At 35.5% G+C, this 15,064-nt stretch overlaps 1 protein-coding gene across 1 annotated transcript in view; it reads right to left on the reverse strand.

The window, feature by feature from the left end:
- Window positions 1–11,276: 11,276 nt before the first annotated feature.
- USH2A (usherin) overlaps window positions 11,277–15,064 on the reverse strand; it is a 1,059,501-nt gene continuing 1,055,713 nt past the window's right edge. The window contains exon 69 of the mRNA XM_044674959.1: window positions 11,277–11,366. Coding sequence (XP_044530894.1) covers window positions 11,277–11,366 — 90 coding nt within the window. The remainder of the gene's footprint in view (window positions 11,367–15,064) is intronic.

Here is a 15,064-nt window from a genome sequence, read left to right on the forward strand (position 1 = left end):
TATAATACAATAAAAATAGTAAGAATAGTATTTAGTTCAAGGACCAGAAACAGACATATCACAGGGATGATATTATATGAAAAAATGATAATGATAAAATAAAATAACACATTTCTGAGATGTAGCAAATTTGTTCCTCTAGTGAANATATATATATACACACACACATATATATATATCCTTATCTTCCATCTTAGAATAAATACTGTGCATTGGTTCAAGGCAGAAAAGTGGTTAAGGGCGAGGTAATGGAAGTTAAGTGATTTGCCCAGAGTCACACATCAAGAAAGTGTCTGAGGCCAGATTTGCAAGTAGGATCCTCTGAGCCACCTAGCTACCCCTCAGGGTATAGAAATATTGCAAACGAAGGTAAAAAGGTAAAAATAGTAAATGCATCCTTTACAGACTATAATACAATAAAAATAGTAAGAATAGTATTTAGTTCAAGGACCAGAAACAGACATATCACAGGGATGATATTATATGAAAAAATGATAATGATAAAATAAAATAACACATTTCTGAGATGTAGCAAATTTGTTCCTCTAGTGAAAAATCATATTCCTATGAGCATACCTTAATGAAATAGAAAAAGAAGATCAATGAACAGAATAATCTTTAAAAAATTTAAGCCAATAAATGAAACTAAAAATCAGCCAAAAAGATGTTATTAAAAATTAAAGAAATGGATAAAGTGGAAACAAAAAAGTAAATGACAGATCAAACTAAAAATTGGTTCTTTGGAAAAACTAATAAAGTTAACAGACGATTAGCTAATCTAATTAAAAAGACAGAAAGCCAAATCAATAAAATAGCAAGTGAGGAGGGTGAAATCTCTCTCTCTCTCTCTCTCTCTCTCTCTCTCTCTCTCTCTCTCTCTCACACACACACACACACACACACACACACACACACACACACAGAAAAAAGAAAACTCAGAACCTGTTATGTACCGATAATAAATCTGAGAACATAAAAGAAACAGAGGAATACCTTAAGAATGCAAATACCCAAACTGTCAGAAGAAAAGAGCTTAAATAACCTAGTCTCAGAAAAGGAAATGGAAGGTATCTATAATGAAACTTCAGAAGTCAAGAGGGAGGGAATTCTCCTGGTCCTAATGGGTTCATATGAGAGCTCTATTTAACTTTAAAAAACAATGCCCAATACTGCCCAAATTCTCAATAATTAAGAAAGCATTCTACCTCAGTCTTTTTATGAAACAAATGTAATCACAATATATAAACCCAGAGAGGATAAAAAAGAAGAAAATGGACATGTTAATATTTGTTCAAAAATTTTAAACAAAATCCTGTCAGAAAATAGCATTTCATCTAAGAAATCATTAATTATAAACAAGTTTGATTTATACAAGAAATGCAATAATAGTTCAACATTAGGAAAATAATCAACCTAATTAATTATATAGAAATCAAAACATCCAAAACCATATGATTATCCTAATAGATACATGAAACAAGCCTTTTACAAAATAATATACACATTTATGCTAAAACCTTTACAAAATGTGGGTACAGAGGGATCCCATCTTTGATATCACTAAAGCATTTTTCTAAAACCAAGGTATTTATGGGAGACTGGTGCCTCTGGTGTGAGGGCTTGCTAAGTCCTTTTCAGGGTTGTGTTCCTCTTTTAGTGTCTAAGTGCCACTTAACTCTTACTTATAGCTTCAAGAATCTGTAGTATGCCCAGCAGCCACGTCCCAGTAAAGTGCCACAGCAGCCAGACTGAGTTGTAATCCAGCTCCAAGTTGAGAGTAATCCAAAGCCCTCAAGCACAATGGTGTCTACCCCAGGCACATGAAGACTGCTCCTTCAGTCCTTTAAACAAGACAAAGACTTGTCCTTCAGAAGGGACAGATGAGGAAAATTTGTTCCAATAGCAATGAAGGTGGTAGAAGTAGGTGATACGGAGCACTTAGAACTTGATTAGATGTTGAAGAAGCCAAGGCTATCCACTCCTGAGCCATCTTGACTTTTGTCTTGCCACTGGACTTCATTGACTAGAAGAGAAGGTAAGGCTGACAGCATTGTGCAGCTCTATCATTTCTACTATGCTCAAGGCAAAAGATATCACCAATGACCCTATTTTGGTCCTCTTTGAATATGAAGGACAACAACCAACTACCAATTATTTAGAAACCAAAGTAAGCATTATATGTAATGGGGATATACTAGAAGCTTTCCCAGTGAATACAGGTATAAAACAAGGATGCCTAATTGTCATACTATTATCTGATATAATTTTAGACATTCTAACATCAGCAATAAGATGACAGAGAAGTTAAAAGCATAAAGAGAGGTAAAGAGAAGATAAAATTATTTTTATTTGTTGATGATACTATGGTAGACTTGGAAAATCCTAGAAAATAAGTCAAGATAAAGAAAGATTGAGACAATAGCTTCAGCAACACAGCAATCTGCAAAGTGAACCCTCAAAAATCAACTGCATTTCTTGACAACAATAATAACAAATTTAAAGAAGCAATTTTAGAAAGGGAAAATCAATTTCAAATAACTACAAAATGCATATGGCAAATGTACATCAATTTATCAAAGCACATAAAAAATTTATACAGATTGAATTACAAAATTATCCTAAATGAGTTAAAGAATAACTCAAAGAGTTGGAAGAATATTTACTGCTTATGACTAATTCATGTCAATATAATAAAAATGATATTACTAAATTTTATTGTACTTTTAATATTATCCCATTCAAGTTATCAAGGGGACATTTTATAGAACCTGATGAAATAATAAAATTCATTTGGAAAAATGAAATATCTAGAATACCAAGAGAAATACTGAAAATAATGATGACATGAGAATAGTACTTCTCAAATATAAAGCAGCAAGAACCACAGCAATCATATAAGTTAAAAATATCAAGCTCAATCAGTGGAACCCACTAGATGAAGGAGAATCAGAAACAATGGAATTCAATAACTAGTGTTCAATGAAGCAAAAAAAAAATCAACTAATTAGGCAAGATTTTTTTTTAAATTTAAAAAAAAAAAACTCCTGAGAAACCTGGAAAGCAGTTTGGCAGAAATTAGGCTTAGATTGGCACTTCATAATATAATCCATAATACATTCATGGATACTTGACTTTAATATTAAAGACCTTACTTAAAATTTTTAGAAGAGAAACATCATAAAATTCTCAAAGCAATGGATAGGCGATATTAACCAAATAGGGAAATCGACCTAGTTACAAAAGATGATATAGCTTTAATTAAATTAAAGTGAAAAAGATTTTGCTCAGACAACTAGCATAGTAAGAGTCAAATAGGAGAAAAAATTTTCATATCAGTTTTCTCTGATAAAGATTTAGTATATTGGTATCCAACATATTTCAACAATTAGCAAGTATAGATAAGACTAACAACCATTCTCAAAAAGATAAATGGACAAATGCTATGAACAAGGAGTTCTCTGAAGAATTACCAAATTTTCACAATTGTATGAAAATGCTCCACTTATAAGAAAATGCAAATCAAAGCAAAACTGATGTTTCATTGAAAACTCTGAAAAATTACAAAAATAATAAATATGTCTATAGTAAATTTTGGAAGGATTGTTTGGATATGATAAGCATACTGACACACAATTGGTGGGGCTTTAAAATGATGCAGCCATTTTGGAAAGTAATTTGGAATTATACAAGTAAAGTGACTAAAATGTCCATACTATTTGATCTTGAGATGCCATTAGTTGGTTTATATCCCAAGAAAGCTATTGATACGAAGAAAGTCCCCATGTTCAACAAAATATTCATAGCGGCACATTTGTAATAGCAAAGAATTGCAAGCAAAATAGATGTCTATTGATCGGGGAATGGCTAAATGAATTGTGATACATAAATGCAGTGGAATTTTTACTCTACTGAAAAAATGATAAATGTGATGAGTACTGAGAAGCATGGAAAGATCTTCATGATTTATGCAGAGTAAAGCCAGTAGAGCTAAAAGTACAATATATACAAGGACTATGAAAATGTAAATGAAAGAATCACTAAAAATAAAAAGTAATATTGCAAAACTATAAAGATCCAAGTATGATTATAAAGATGAGATATGAGAAGACACTTTCAACCCACTGCTTCTTGGAGGTGGGATTTCCACAAGTTTTGCACATTGCATATGCTTTCAGACTTTTTCAACATGTTGATCAGTGATTGTTCTCTTTCTTTTTTTGTCTTTATAAAAATATTATTTTAAGGAACTCTAGGAGGACATGGAAACAGATCCTGGGAAAAATCAATAATGTAGAAAAGAAGACATCAATTAAAACTCATTTTTAAAAATATAAAGTGGTCAGAAATAAAAGGAGAGAAGTTTGGAGGAGCAGCATGGCAGAGGGCATTGAATATTGTACTCAAAGTCCATAAAGCCTATAGTTATAGCCTGTTTTTGACACAAGTCATGTCACATTGGGCAAGTTGCTTAACCTCTTGGAGCTAGCTGCAGTTACTTCTATAAAATGAGTGTCGGACTAAGATGGCTTCTAAGATTGCTTCCAAATCTAAATCTGTGATGAGAATATAAACATATTGCTAGTATATAGTGAGAAGAAGAACAGAGCTATATTTCTCATGGTCTGCCCTTTTCATCACATATTTTTATTTCAAAGTTTGTATGAAAGGACAAAAATCACAAACTTTAAACCTTGAATATCACATAATGTCTAGTCAAAATTGTGTAACTGATTGCATTTTCTTTGCAATACCTATTATTTTTTTTTTAACCCTTGTACTTCGGTGTATTGTCTCATAGGTGGAAGATTGGTAAGGGTGGGCAATGGGGGTCAAGTGACTTGCCCAGGGTCACACAGCTGGGAAGTGGCTGAGGCCGGGTTTGAACCTAGGACCTCCCGTCTCTAGGCCTGACTCTCACTCCACTGAGCTACCCAGCTGCCCCCTGATTGCATTTTCAATAGATCAAGAGGATGGTGTTTTACTTTGAACAAATAGGAGCTAATTAGATGGTATAAAGGAAAGAACTCACATCAGTTAAAAATAATTTCATCAGTAGTCTAGAGAAGTGTATCTGAGCTCTATCCTCTTTCTGTTAGGCTAACTTTTATTTTGAAGAGAAGTAATAATTTTTTTCTGAATTCAAAGATAATGGGGTTAGGATTCAAAATTGAGCAAAAAGTTTAAAGGGTTAGCAAATAACATCCTTCTTTTCTTTGTCTCTGCATAGTGTTAATTCATTACTATTTAAAAAAACAAAATGAACTGATCTCCTTAGTTATTATGCCATTCTATACATAAACTGTCACCAGGATAACCTTCTTTTTGTACAGTTGGTACATAGCATCCTTTGTCATTCCATACTGCATTGTGACATGTTTTTAATGTGCTCCTCTACGTAGTTTTTAAAAATCATTTGCAACTTCAGTTAATGAAGCTAATTAATTCCATATTTTTTGTTAGCAGAATCACACAATTCAACATTAAATATTAGTCAAAGTACTATTAGAATATTTTGATTTACATGATGGCTCTTCGCACTGAAAATAAATGTTTAGCCAAGAATGATTGTATATACTTGTGGTCCCTAAGAAGAGGAATGTTGAAGCTGGTGGTTGCTTGAATTTGGGAATTCTGAGTTGCAGTGGAACTGAAGATGACTGGTGTCCTTGGTAAGTCCAGCACCCGATATAATGAGCCCCCAGTAATGGAGACTTTCCAGAGTGCCTAAGGAGGATCAAACCAGAGTAGGTAGGAAATAGAGCAGAGGCCAGGTCTGTGGCTCCAAACTAGATGAGATAAGGGAAAAGAAAAGATACTTAATAATTCCTCGGCTATATGAGAAACAATGTCACCTTTTATATTAATGGAAACGATATATTTACAATGAAGCTAAATTCAAAGAAGTTAAAATTGTCCATTAACGCTGATTGTTGATGACTGTGACTATCGGTCCAATTATTCAATAAATCAAATTTTATGAAAAAATACGTTATTTCATCATACATCCTAAAACTGTAGAACTCAGTATTTTTACAGTACTCTGAGTTTAGAAGGGGAGAAGGGAACAAGCTTTTAATATGTGCCAACTAGGTAGTAGGCACTATGCTAATATCTCATTTGATCCTCACAACAAACCTGGGAAGTACTCTTTTCCCTATTTTACAGTTGAGGAAACTGAGGTAGATAAGTTAAATAACTTACCTAGAATCACACTCGTGTCTGAGGATAAATGTGTACTCATGTCTTCCCTACCCCAAGTCTAGCAGTCTAACCCCACCTGGCTGCATAGAAAGTAAAATCGTACTTTGTTGTTCAGACCAACAACCTTGGTGTCATCCTTGGCTCCATACTCTTGCCCTATGTAGCCAAAATGGTGCCAAATCTTCTCATTTCTACCTTCATAAAATTTCTCATATAGTCTCTGCTCCACTTTCCACTCTCCACTCACACAACTGTCATGCTAGTTCAGGCTGTTATTATTTCCTAACTAGACTATTTCTATTGACCTCAGTTCTCTTCCCTACTCCAGTTCATCCTCCATATAGCTGAAAAAGTGATTTTCCTAAAACATAGGCCTGATTGGGTCAATACCATCTCCTTCCTATCTTCTTTCTGACAAACTTTAGTGACTCTCTAGTTTACATCTAGAATTAAATGTAAAGTCCTTGGTTTGTTCTCCATCACCTGGCCCCTTCCTCACTTTCTACTCTTTTTATACTTCATATAATCTATGACCCAACTTATTTGAATCTCACATAGAAAATACTCCCTCGTCTCTCTATGTTTCTGCACTTGCTGCCCCCCATACTTAGAATGCTTTCCTTCTGTCCTTCTGCCTCTTAGACTCTGTGGCTTCCTTTAAGGTCCAGCTCAAACACTATTTTCCATCAGTAGCTCTACTTGGCTTCAACTCTAAGGAAGACCATACACCCCCTCAGGATAAGCCGATCCCCTGAAATCTCACCTCCATGCAGCCTGACTCATGTTTTTTGATAACCTCTCAACTCATCTTCAGTTGCTTCTCCCTTCTGTTTGGAAAACTGGAGGGTGGAGCATTATATTCTTCCCAAAGTCTTCCTTTGTCAAGAGCTCATTCCCTTTTAGACAACTCCATTTTCCATCATCAGCTCTGCTTGCCTTTGATTCCATGGGACACCATGCTCCCACAGTCAAATGCTCCCTGGTAGTCTCCTTCTACTCCTTTTTTGGATCCTCACTTGTCCTATTAGATGGTAAAATCCTCAAGGTCAAGGACTGTTTCCTTTTTAATTTATATCCAGCTGCTTAGCACAGTGTAGGGCACACAGTAGGATTTAATAAGTATTTATTAAATATAACTGGATTCTTTTGTAATTTTATTCAATTCTATGTATTAAAATATTTAGAGAAAAACTTCATAGTCTCCACCAGATTGCCAAAGGATCACTGACAGTAAAAAGTTAAGAATTTCTGTTTTAAAGCCTTCCCCTGTAAGCAGGATTGTGTTGGTAAATGCTTAACAGCTAGATTTCCAAAAGACACAACATTTTTTTCATCACTTTCTTATAACTAAACAATCAACAAAATAAAAAATCAAAATTTGGTTTGTGCACTTCTAAGGTGTAAATATTCACACTGAAGATTTAACAATGCTTATTACTGACTCTAAGGTTACCTTTTTTTCTATTTTAAGTGTATTTTGTATGTACCCATTATGAATTGTCTTTCAGATTAGAAGTTGAGTTTCTGATGGTGTTTTTACCTTTCTTTACAAACCCAATGCTTAGCACCATGCCTCACACATAAGTGCTTAATAAATGTTTAATGATTGACTGGAATATTAATATGTAAGAATCTGAAATTTCTGACCTACAAGCATATGAGCTCTCTTGGGGTCAGAGAAGTAGTCATCTCCATGTGCTACCTAATGATGACCATCATCATCTATCCAGCCTCTGCCCCAATGGAGCAGTGCAGTGAAGTTGCTTGTTCCTGAGTTGCCTTATACGTCTACAATGGGAGCAGAGCCGCCATATTGGAGGATGCTCTATGTAAGTTTATAAAGGCTTTGGTCAGTAGTCACACAGATCAATTTTAAGACAGTGATCTATTTTTTGAGCCAAACAAAAGTCTGTTTTGAAAGGTTCATTGGGAAGCAAAATCTTTTCTTTATCCTTAGCTAAGTGAATGCATTCTCCCCAGTTTGAGAGAGAATTGAGTGAAATTTAGGTGTCATTATCACAGTAAGGGCAATTATATTTGTTGTTCCCATTTTGAATTATTTCTAATCAAGTAACAGGCAGGAAAATAACCCAGGTCTTTCTGGCTATGAGGTTAGCTCTCTCACCATTATTATTGGACTTACATCATGGGCTTTAAAAGGAACTAGACTTTATAAGGAACCAGGCCTGATGCACATAAGTAGTAGATTTAGGCTGTGCTTTGTCATGTCTCTAGCTGAGAGAGCTTATTGCCTGTCAGGGTTGAGAAGTCAATCAGTATGTGGGAGTTCCATCCAAAAGAACATGAGTAAAATAATCTCAGAGCAGGCGTTTATGTACTTTGAAACTACCTGTACTTTTTTGGGGGAGGGTGAGAGGTAAGAAGTGGCCACCAGAATTGTGAATTGATCCAACCACTCTGGATGGCAATTTGGAACTATGCCCAAAGGGCTTTAAAAGACTGCCTGCCCTTTGATCCAGCCATACCACTGATGGGCTCGTATCCCAAAGAGATAATAAGGTAAAAAACTTGTACGACAATTTTTATAGCCATGCTCTTTGTGGTGGCAAAAAATTGGAAAATGAGAGAATGTCCTTTGACTGGGGAATGGCTGAATAAATTGTGGTATCTGATGGTGATGGAATACTATTGTGCTCAAAGGAATAATGAACTGGAGGAATTCCATGTGAACTGGAACAACCTCCAAGAATTGATGCAGAGTGAAAGGAGCAGAGTCAGAAGAACATTGTACACAGAGACTGATATACCGTGGAACAATAGAATGTAATGTACTTCTCTACTAGCAGCAATGCAATGATCCAGGACAATTCTGAGGGATTTGTGAGAAAGAAAACTAGCCACATTCAGAGAAATAATTGTGGGAGGAGAAACACAGAAGAAAAACAACTGTTTGATCACGTGGGTTGATGGGGATATGATTGGGGATGTAGGTTCTAAGCAATCACCCTAGTGCAAATATTAATAATATGGAAATAGGTCTTGATCAATGACACATGTAAAATCTAGTGGAATTGCTCATTGGCTATGGGAGTGGGATGGGAGGAGGGGAGGGAAACAACAGGAATCATGTAACCATGTAAAATATTCTAAATTAATTAAATAAAAATTTTCAAATTAAAAAAAGAAAATATTCCAAATAATTAAATTAATTAATTAAAATGCTATTCATAGGAATTTAAGAAAAAACAGAATTAAAAAAAAGAAGTGGCCACCAAGAACTTTGAAACCCTGCATTCCTTGTTCAGTGGCCTAGAATTGTGGCTCTTTTCCTGTCTCCCTTCATGGAAAATACCCAACTCTGAATATATATTCATTGGGTCCTGTGATAGAACTATGAGAGTTATGCTGCTGGGTAGAAAACACTTTCCAGGAGACACTGACTGTTAAGATTTAGACAGGTTTTCTTTTCTTTCTCCCACCCACCCTGGCCACAACAATTTAAAACAAAAGTACTTACATCTCTTCAAGTCCTAAAACAGAAACTAGTTATCCTCTTTTTCTCGAACATCCAAGGACCTTGTCACCAACATAAAAAGTAGGTGAAAGAAACCTTTAAGGAGCTGTGGAAAATGGTAACAGTCTATTTTGCATGTCATTTGCAATTTAAGATAAAGGGTAAGACTTCCTCTCTGAAAGGGGGGAAAGGGTAGATTGCAATGGTTTTCTAAGTGTTACTCATTGAAGCATATGGGTGATCTTGGAGTTTTACGTACATACTATAATTTAAGCAATTATATTCATTTCAAAGCAAGAAGAGGGCTTGCACATATTTTCCTTCTATTTAATTCTGTCGACAATGATCAAGCTGATGAAATATTACAAACAGATCTGCAGTTGCCATTTGAAATCTGCTAAATTGTAGATGTTAGTGTACTCCAACACTCAGTACGTTGTCAGATTTTTATGATAACTTCCCTAATTGCAGTCTCAACATTGTATGTTGATATACTATGAAATAGAAACATTGGTTACAGTTCAAGTGGAGGTGGTTCTGTTGAAACACTTCATTTTCTATTTGAAGTACATAAATTGGCTATTTAGTTTTCAGATTTTAAAAGGATTCTTAAAAGCTGAGATAGAGGCAGTTGTATCAGAAATTATATGCTACCCTGTCAAAAAGCTCTGTGAACCAAGGCTTTCCAAAAGGAGGTTTTGCCCGAAACAGTGGGACCCATACTTAGCTTGAGAGAAGCATGACTCCAATTTATGTGAGATCTTTCTCATATTGAATGGTGTGTTCATATGTGAAATTGGTAGATTTGAATAATCTTAGCTGACTTTTGGGGGTTCCAATTGCCTTCATTTATCCATCAGAAGTAAGAGGAGTGAAGGACATCTGAGAGAAGCAATAACAGCATATTTCTTTTGAGGAAAATCATGGGCCTTTCACTTACCTTGGGGAACTTTGGGTCATGTTGCTCGGCTTCAACTTTATTGGGAATGTCTTCATACTCCTCTTTTTTTTTTTTAAACCCTTATCTTTTTTAAACTCTTTCAAACTAAGTATTGGTTCCAAGGCAGAAGAGCAGTAAGGGCTAGGCAATTGGGGTTAAGTGACTTGCCAAGAGGCACACAGCTGTAAAGTGTCTGAGGTCACATCTGAACCCAGGACTTTGGGTCTCCCCAAGCCTGGATCCCAATCCACTGAACCCCACACTACCTTTTGACATAAATTCCCACTAAGCCACAGAAATAAATTAGTTTTCTATTGCAGTGCCTCTATTCTTCTAATGGAAATCTAGACCCATAAAAATATACATTACTCTGTCATTGACAAAACACACAGACCTGAAATGGATATGCATAGAAAAGACTGGCCTTCATTTCACCAACACAAGAGAAGGATTTATTTCTAGGCTGAGCCTAGCCAGAATACCATCAACCAAACAATCCTTATCTCTTCCCCAAATACAAAAAAACCCCAAATTATGTTCATGGAAATAAACGACACACAGGAGTAACTCTTCAGGTTAAACAACTAGTGAGTCATTACTGAGCAATCTAGGATGTGGCACTACAGTTCAGTTCCATATCTTGAAAGGTTTTTCCATCTGTTACAAATGAGTGTCTGTAAATGTGGTGTGTTCTTTAGTCACAGAACTGAAACCCTTGATGGCATTCATCAGATCTTCATCATCCACGTACTGAAAAACAAACAAACAAACAAACAAGCAACAGCAATTATGGCATAGTATATTCTTTACTTTATCAAATTCATTAAAATCAATTAAGATTTTTTTTTTTGCAGTTAGTAAGGGCAGGAGTGGATCAGAAAAAAGGAGTGTCATAGAGGGTTTAAGATTTGGCTACCACTTGAAAAATGAGAAAGGTGTGAATAGGTAGAGGTGAAGATACTTCAGGACTGAGTAATTGTCTAGAGCAGTGATGGGCAAATTTTTAAAGAGGGGACCAAAGGAAAGGAAATGCTCATCTGTCAGTCTATTTCTAAGGCAACTCTTTCAAAGTTTCACTGTATTGTATCCTACTCATTGTATTTGTCAGATTAGGAATAATGTCACACAGCAGGATAGAACATTTCAGGGGGCTGCATCTGGCTGGCGGGCTGTAGTTTGCCCATCACTGGTCTAGAGTAATGCTTAAAAGTAATAAAGGACCCACCAAAGTGTTTTGGGATAAAAATAATGGGAAATTGCTTCTACATTTTCAGTAAAATATTTATAGATATTCTCTAACATTCAGCCAACCCAAAAAACTAAAAAGATTTTAGGCCATATAAGCAAAAACCTAGAGACTGAATATAATAGTCATATATGTAATCCAAGCTACTGGGAAAGCTAAGACTGGCAAATCTCTTGGACTTGGGAATTCTGCACTGCATTGCACTATGCCAGTTGGGTGTCTCTGCTAAGTTCAGCATCTGTAAGGTAAGCCCCCAGGAACAGAGGGCTAGAATGTTGCCTAAGGCAGGATAGAACTTGCTCAGCTCAGACACAGTGCTTTCAAACTCTGGTGCCAAACTGCAGTAGAATCAGACCCATGAGTAGAATCCATACTTTCCAGCCTGGGCAAGGTGAGAAGGCTCAGTCTTTAAAAAAAGAAAATGAAAGGCATAGAGTTCAGGTTAAGAGTGGTGATCACCCTTCTGTATTTTGCCTTAGTCAGACCACTTCTGAAGAATTATGTGCCTATCTGAATATCACATTGTAGGAAAGATATTAATAAGCTTTTAAAGGGATAAGTCCATAGTGTATGGCTTGCCTAAAGGAGAGTTATTTAGATGATGAAGGGGCCATGCCATATGAAACTCATTTGAAAAAATGGAGATATTTACACTGGGGGCAAGACTTGTGAGTGGAGTCATTGTCTGCAAGTAGATGATGGTCTGCTATATGGAAGGGGGGGCAATCAGTTCATCAATAAACATTAATTAAGCACCAACTATATGCCAGGTGCTGTTTTAAACAGGAAGGTTTAATTTTTTTTTGAATAGTAAATTTTATTGAATGATGAAAAACAGAAGTGATGAGCACAGAAAGCAAGCATTAATCATTCACTAAATTTTTCTGGAATTCTGTTTTTCTGCTTTTCACTTTAAACCAAAAGAAAGATACACCTCACATTTTGCTAATTTGGAGGAGGGCAAGGATATCACCTGATTACCCCAATAGTCTTGAGAGGAGGTCTCATAAACAGCTATAAACAAAGAAAAGTTCTACCAAAGTAATTCTGAGCAACAGCATTGAAAAATATGATTGACATTTCTCCATCTTATGCTTACCAATTCACCAACTATTTAAACATATGGAATAACAAGGTATTCAAAATACCTTTTCTATTATTTAGTACATTCCCAGTTGTCTTTTTCCTCTTCCCTTCTGAGTAAATTGAAAGGCAAAACTGCCTCAAAATAAAAATTGATTTGTTATTCCAACTTGTTTTTAATCAACATTGATATTGCCTTAAGGTTGTTGAAATAGATAAATGCTATACCCTATATATGTATGTGTTTTACTATATGGATGATTTTAGTTAGGAAAACATTTGAATTAGAATAAGAAAACTATATGCTCATATGTATGTGCAGTTTCTGTTTAGAATGCTCCAATGGTCCTTCTTAATCTTGCATTCCTTAAACTATGGAAACAGGAAACATCTTGTTCAAAAAAGTTGTGAGCTCCGAAATAGATTGATCATCCTTGAGAATCCTCCCTAAAATTGTCTCCCAAGGTCTTTGAAAAGAAAGAATTATTTAAAGTTACATTTAAGCTTAGCCTCTGACCTCCCTGATCCCTTCCTGATATCGAGTGAGAGGTAGAGAATGCTCTTAAGAACTCTATGGGAAACTAGACTTCTCTTTTATACAAGGAAACATCAAAAACCTTCATCCATGGCTTACTATTTTCTTTATAGACTTGTATTCCAGCTATTGGCATTTATGCCACTGAAACAAACCCCAAACTGTAGACCAGAGAGCTCATGAATCTGGAAGGACACATTCCAAGTGGAAGTGCTTGGGTCCCCTTCATAGTCCTAATGTTGCCTTGAGATCAAGTCAGCTGACTGCAAAATTCTAAGTTTAGCTTCAGGTATGTAAGTTTTGTGCCTGGTCTTCTTTTTGGTGGACCTATTAGATTGCTACTAAGCCATAGTTAGAGAGCATTTTCTTCTGAATGGTGGGGAGACCAAGAAGCCCATCTAAATCTTTCCACTTCAAGAGATGTTGCTTTCCCGTCCCCTTTCAAATATAAGCTGGATGACCAATTGTGGGGGGAAGATGGAGATGGCCTTTATGATCCAGGACAGGTTGGACTAGGCAGCTAGCACTACAGTTCTCTTGGCGCTAGGAAGATTCAAGTTCAATTCCTGCCTGTGTACTTTGTCACTTAACCTTTTCTAGACCCAGTTTCTTCATATGTAAAATAGGAATATTAATAATACCTACTCACAGGATTATTGTGAGGATCAAATGAGATACTACATAAAATATTTTGTAAGCTTTTATTCATCATATATTATGTTATTAAATTACTTCTCAAGTCCCCAGATTCTGTGATTCTTAGTGTTCTTAAATGACACAAAAGCTGCTGATTTATAGGAGCATAAATTTAGAACTAAAAAGAGATCTTTGCAGTAATTGATTCTAATGTTCCCCTCATTTTATGGGTGAGGAAAGTGAGACTCAGAGAGGTTAAGTGATTTGTCCAGGGTCTCACAGATAGCCCATTTTTGAGATAGGAGTTGAACCCAAGTCTTCCTGACTGAGGCCAAGGCAGTATACCAAGCTGCCTTTCAATAAAACAAAATGAAGGAGAAAAAATACCATTACTATGTCAAATGGTTTAATCATAATATAATATCACAAATAAATATGATATAATATCATGAAAAGTTTTTATTAAATACCTTAATACATCTATTTCTATGTTGGACAATGTAGAAAGCCACAGAAAAAAATATTTGTCCATTATTATTTTATACTCTATGACCAACATTGGTGATAAGAGGTGGCTTGGAATAGAGACTAGAATGCTGTTTGTGCAAATAAAAGCTGTCTTTGAATTATGCCTCTAGGAAGTAATAGCTATATGTTCATGGTTATATCCCTTAACATCTCTGAGACTCCATTTCCTCATCTGTAAAATGGAGATAATAATAGCTGTAGCATCTGCTTCAAAAATATTGCATCAAATGAGGTAATATGCATCTCAAAGGTTTTAGTGGAATTTGTACTATTAAAGATGAATAGTTTTATCTTTTTAAGGCCTTAATGACTCAGAACTCTACTAAGACTTTTGGGACACTGCCTACGAAAAGTATCGACAAACTGTAAAGTGCTTTATGTATGCTATTGTATAGGAGTGTGGTGACAGAGGGCTTCTAC

The sequence above is a fragment of the Gracilinanus agilis genome, chromosome 4, assembly GCF_016433145.1.
Source record: "Gracilinanus agilis isolate LMUSP501 chromosome 4, AgileGrace, whole genome shotgun sequence".
Lineage (NCBI taxonomy): Eukaryota > Metazoa > Chordata > Mammalia > Didelphimorphia > Didelphidae > Gracilinanus > Gracilinanus agilis.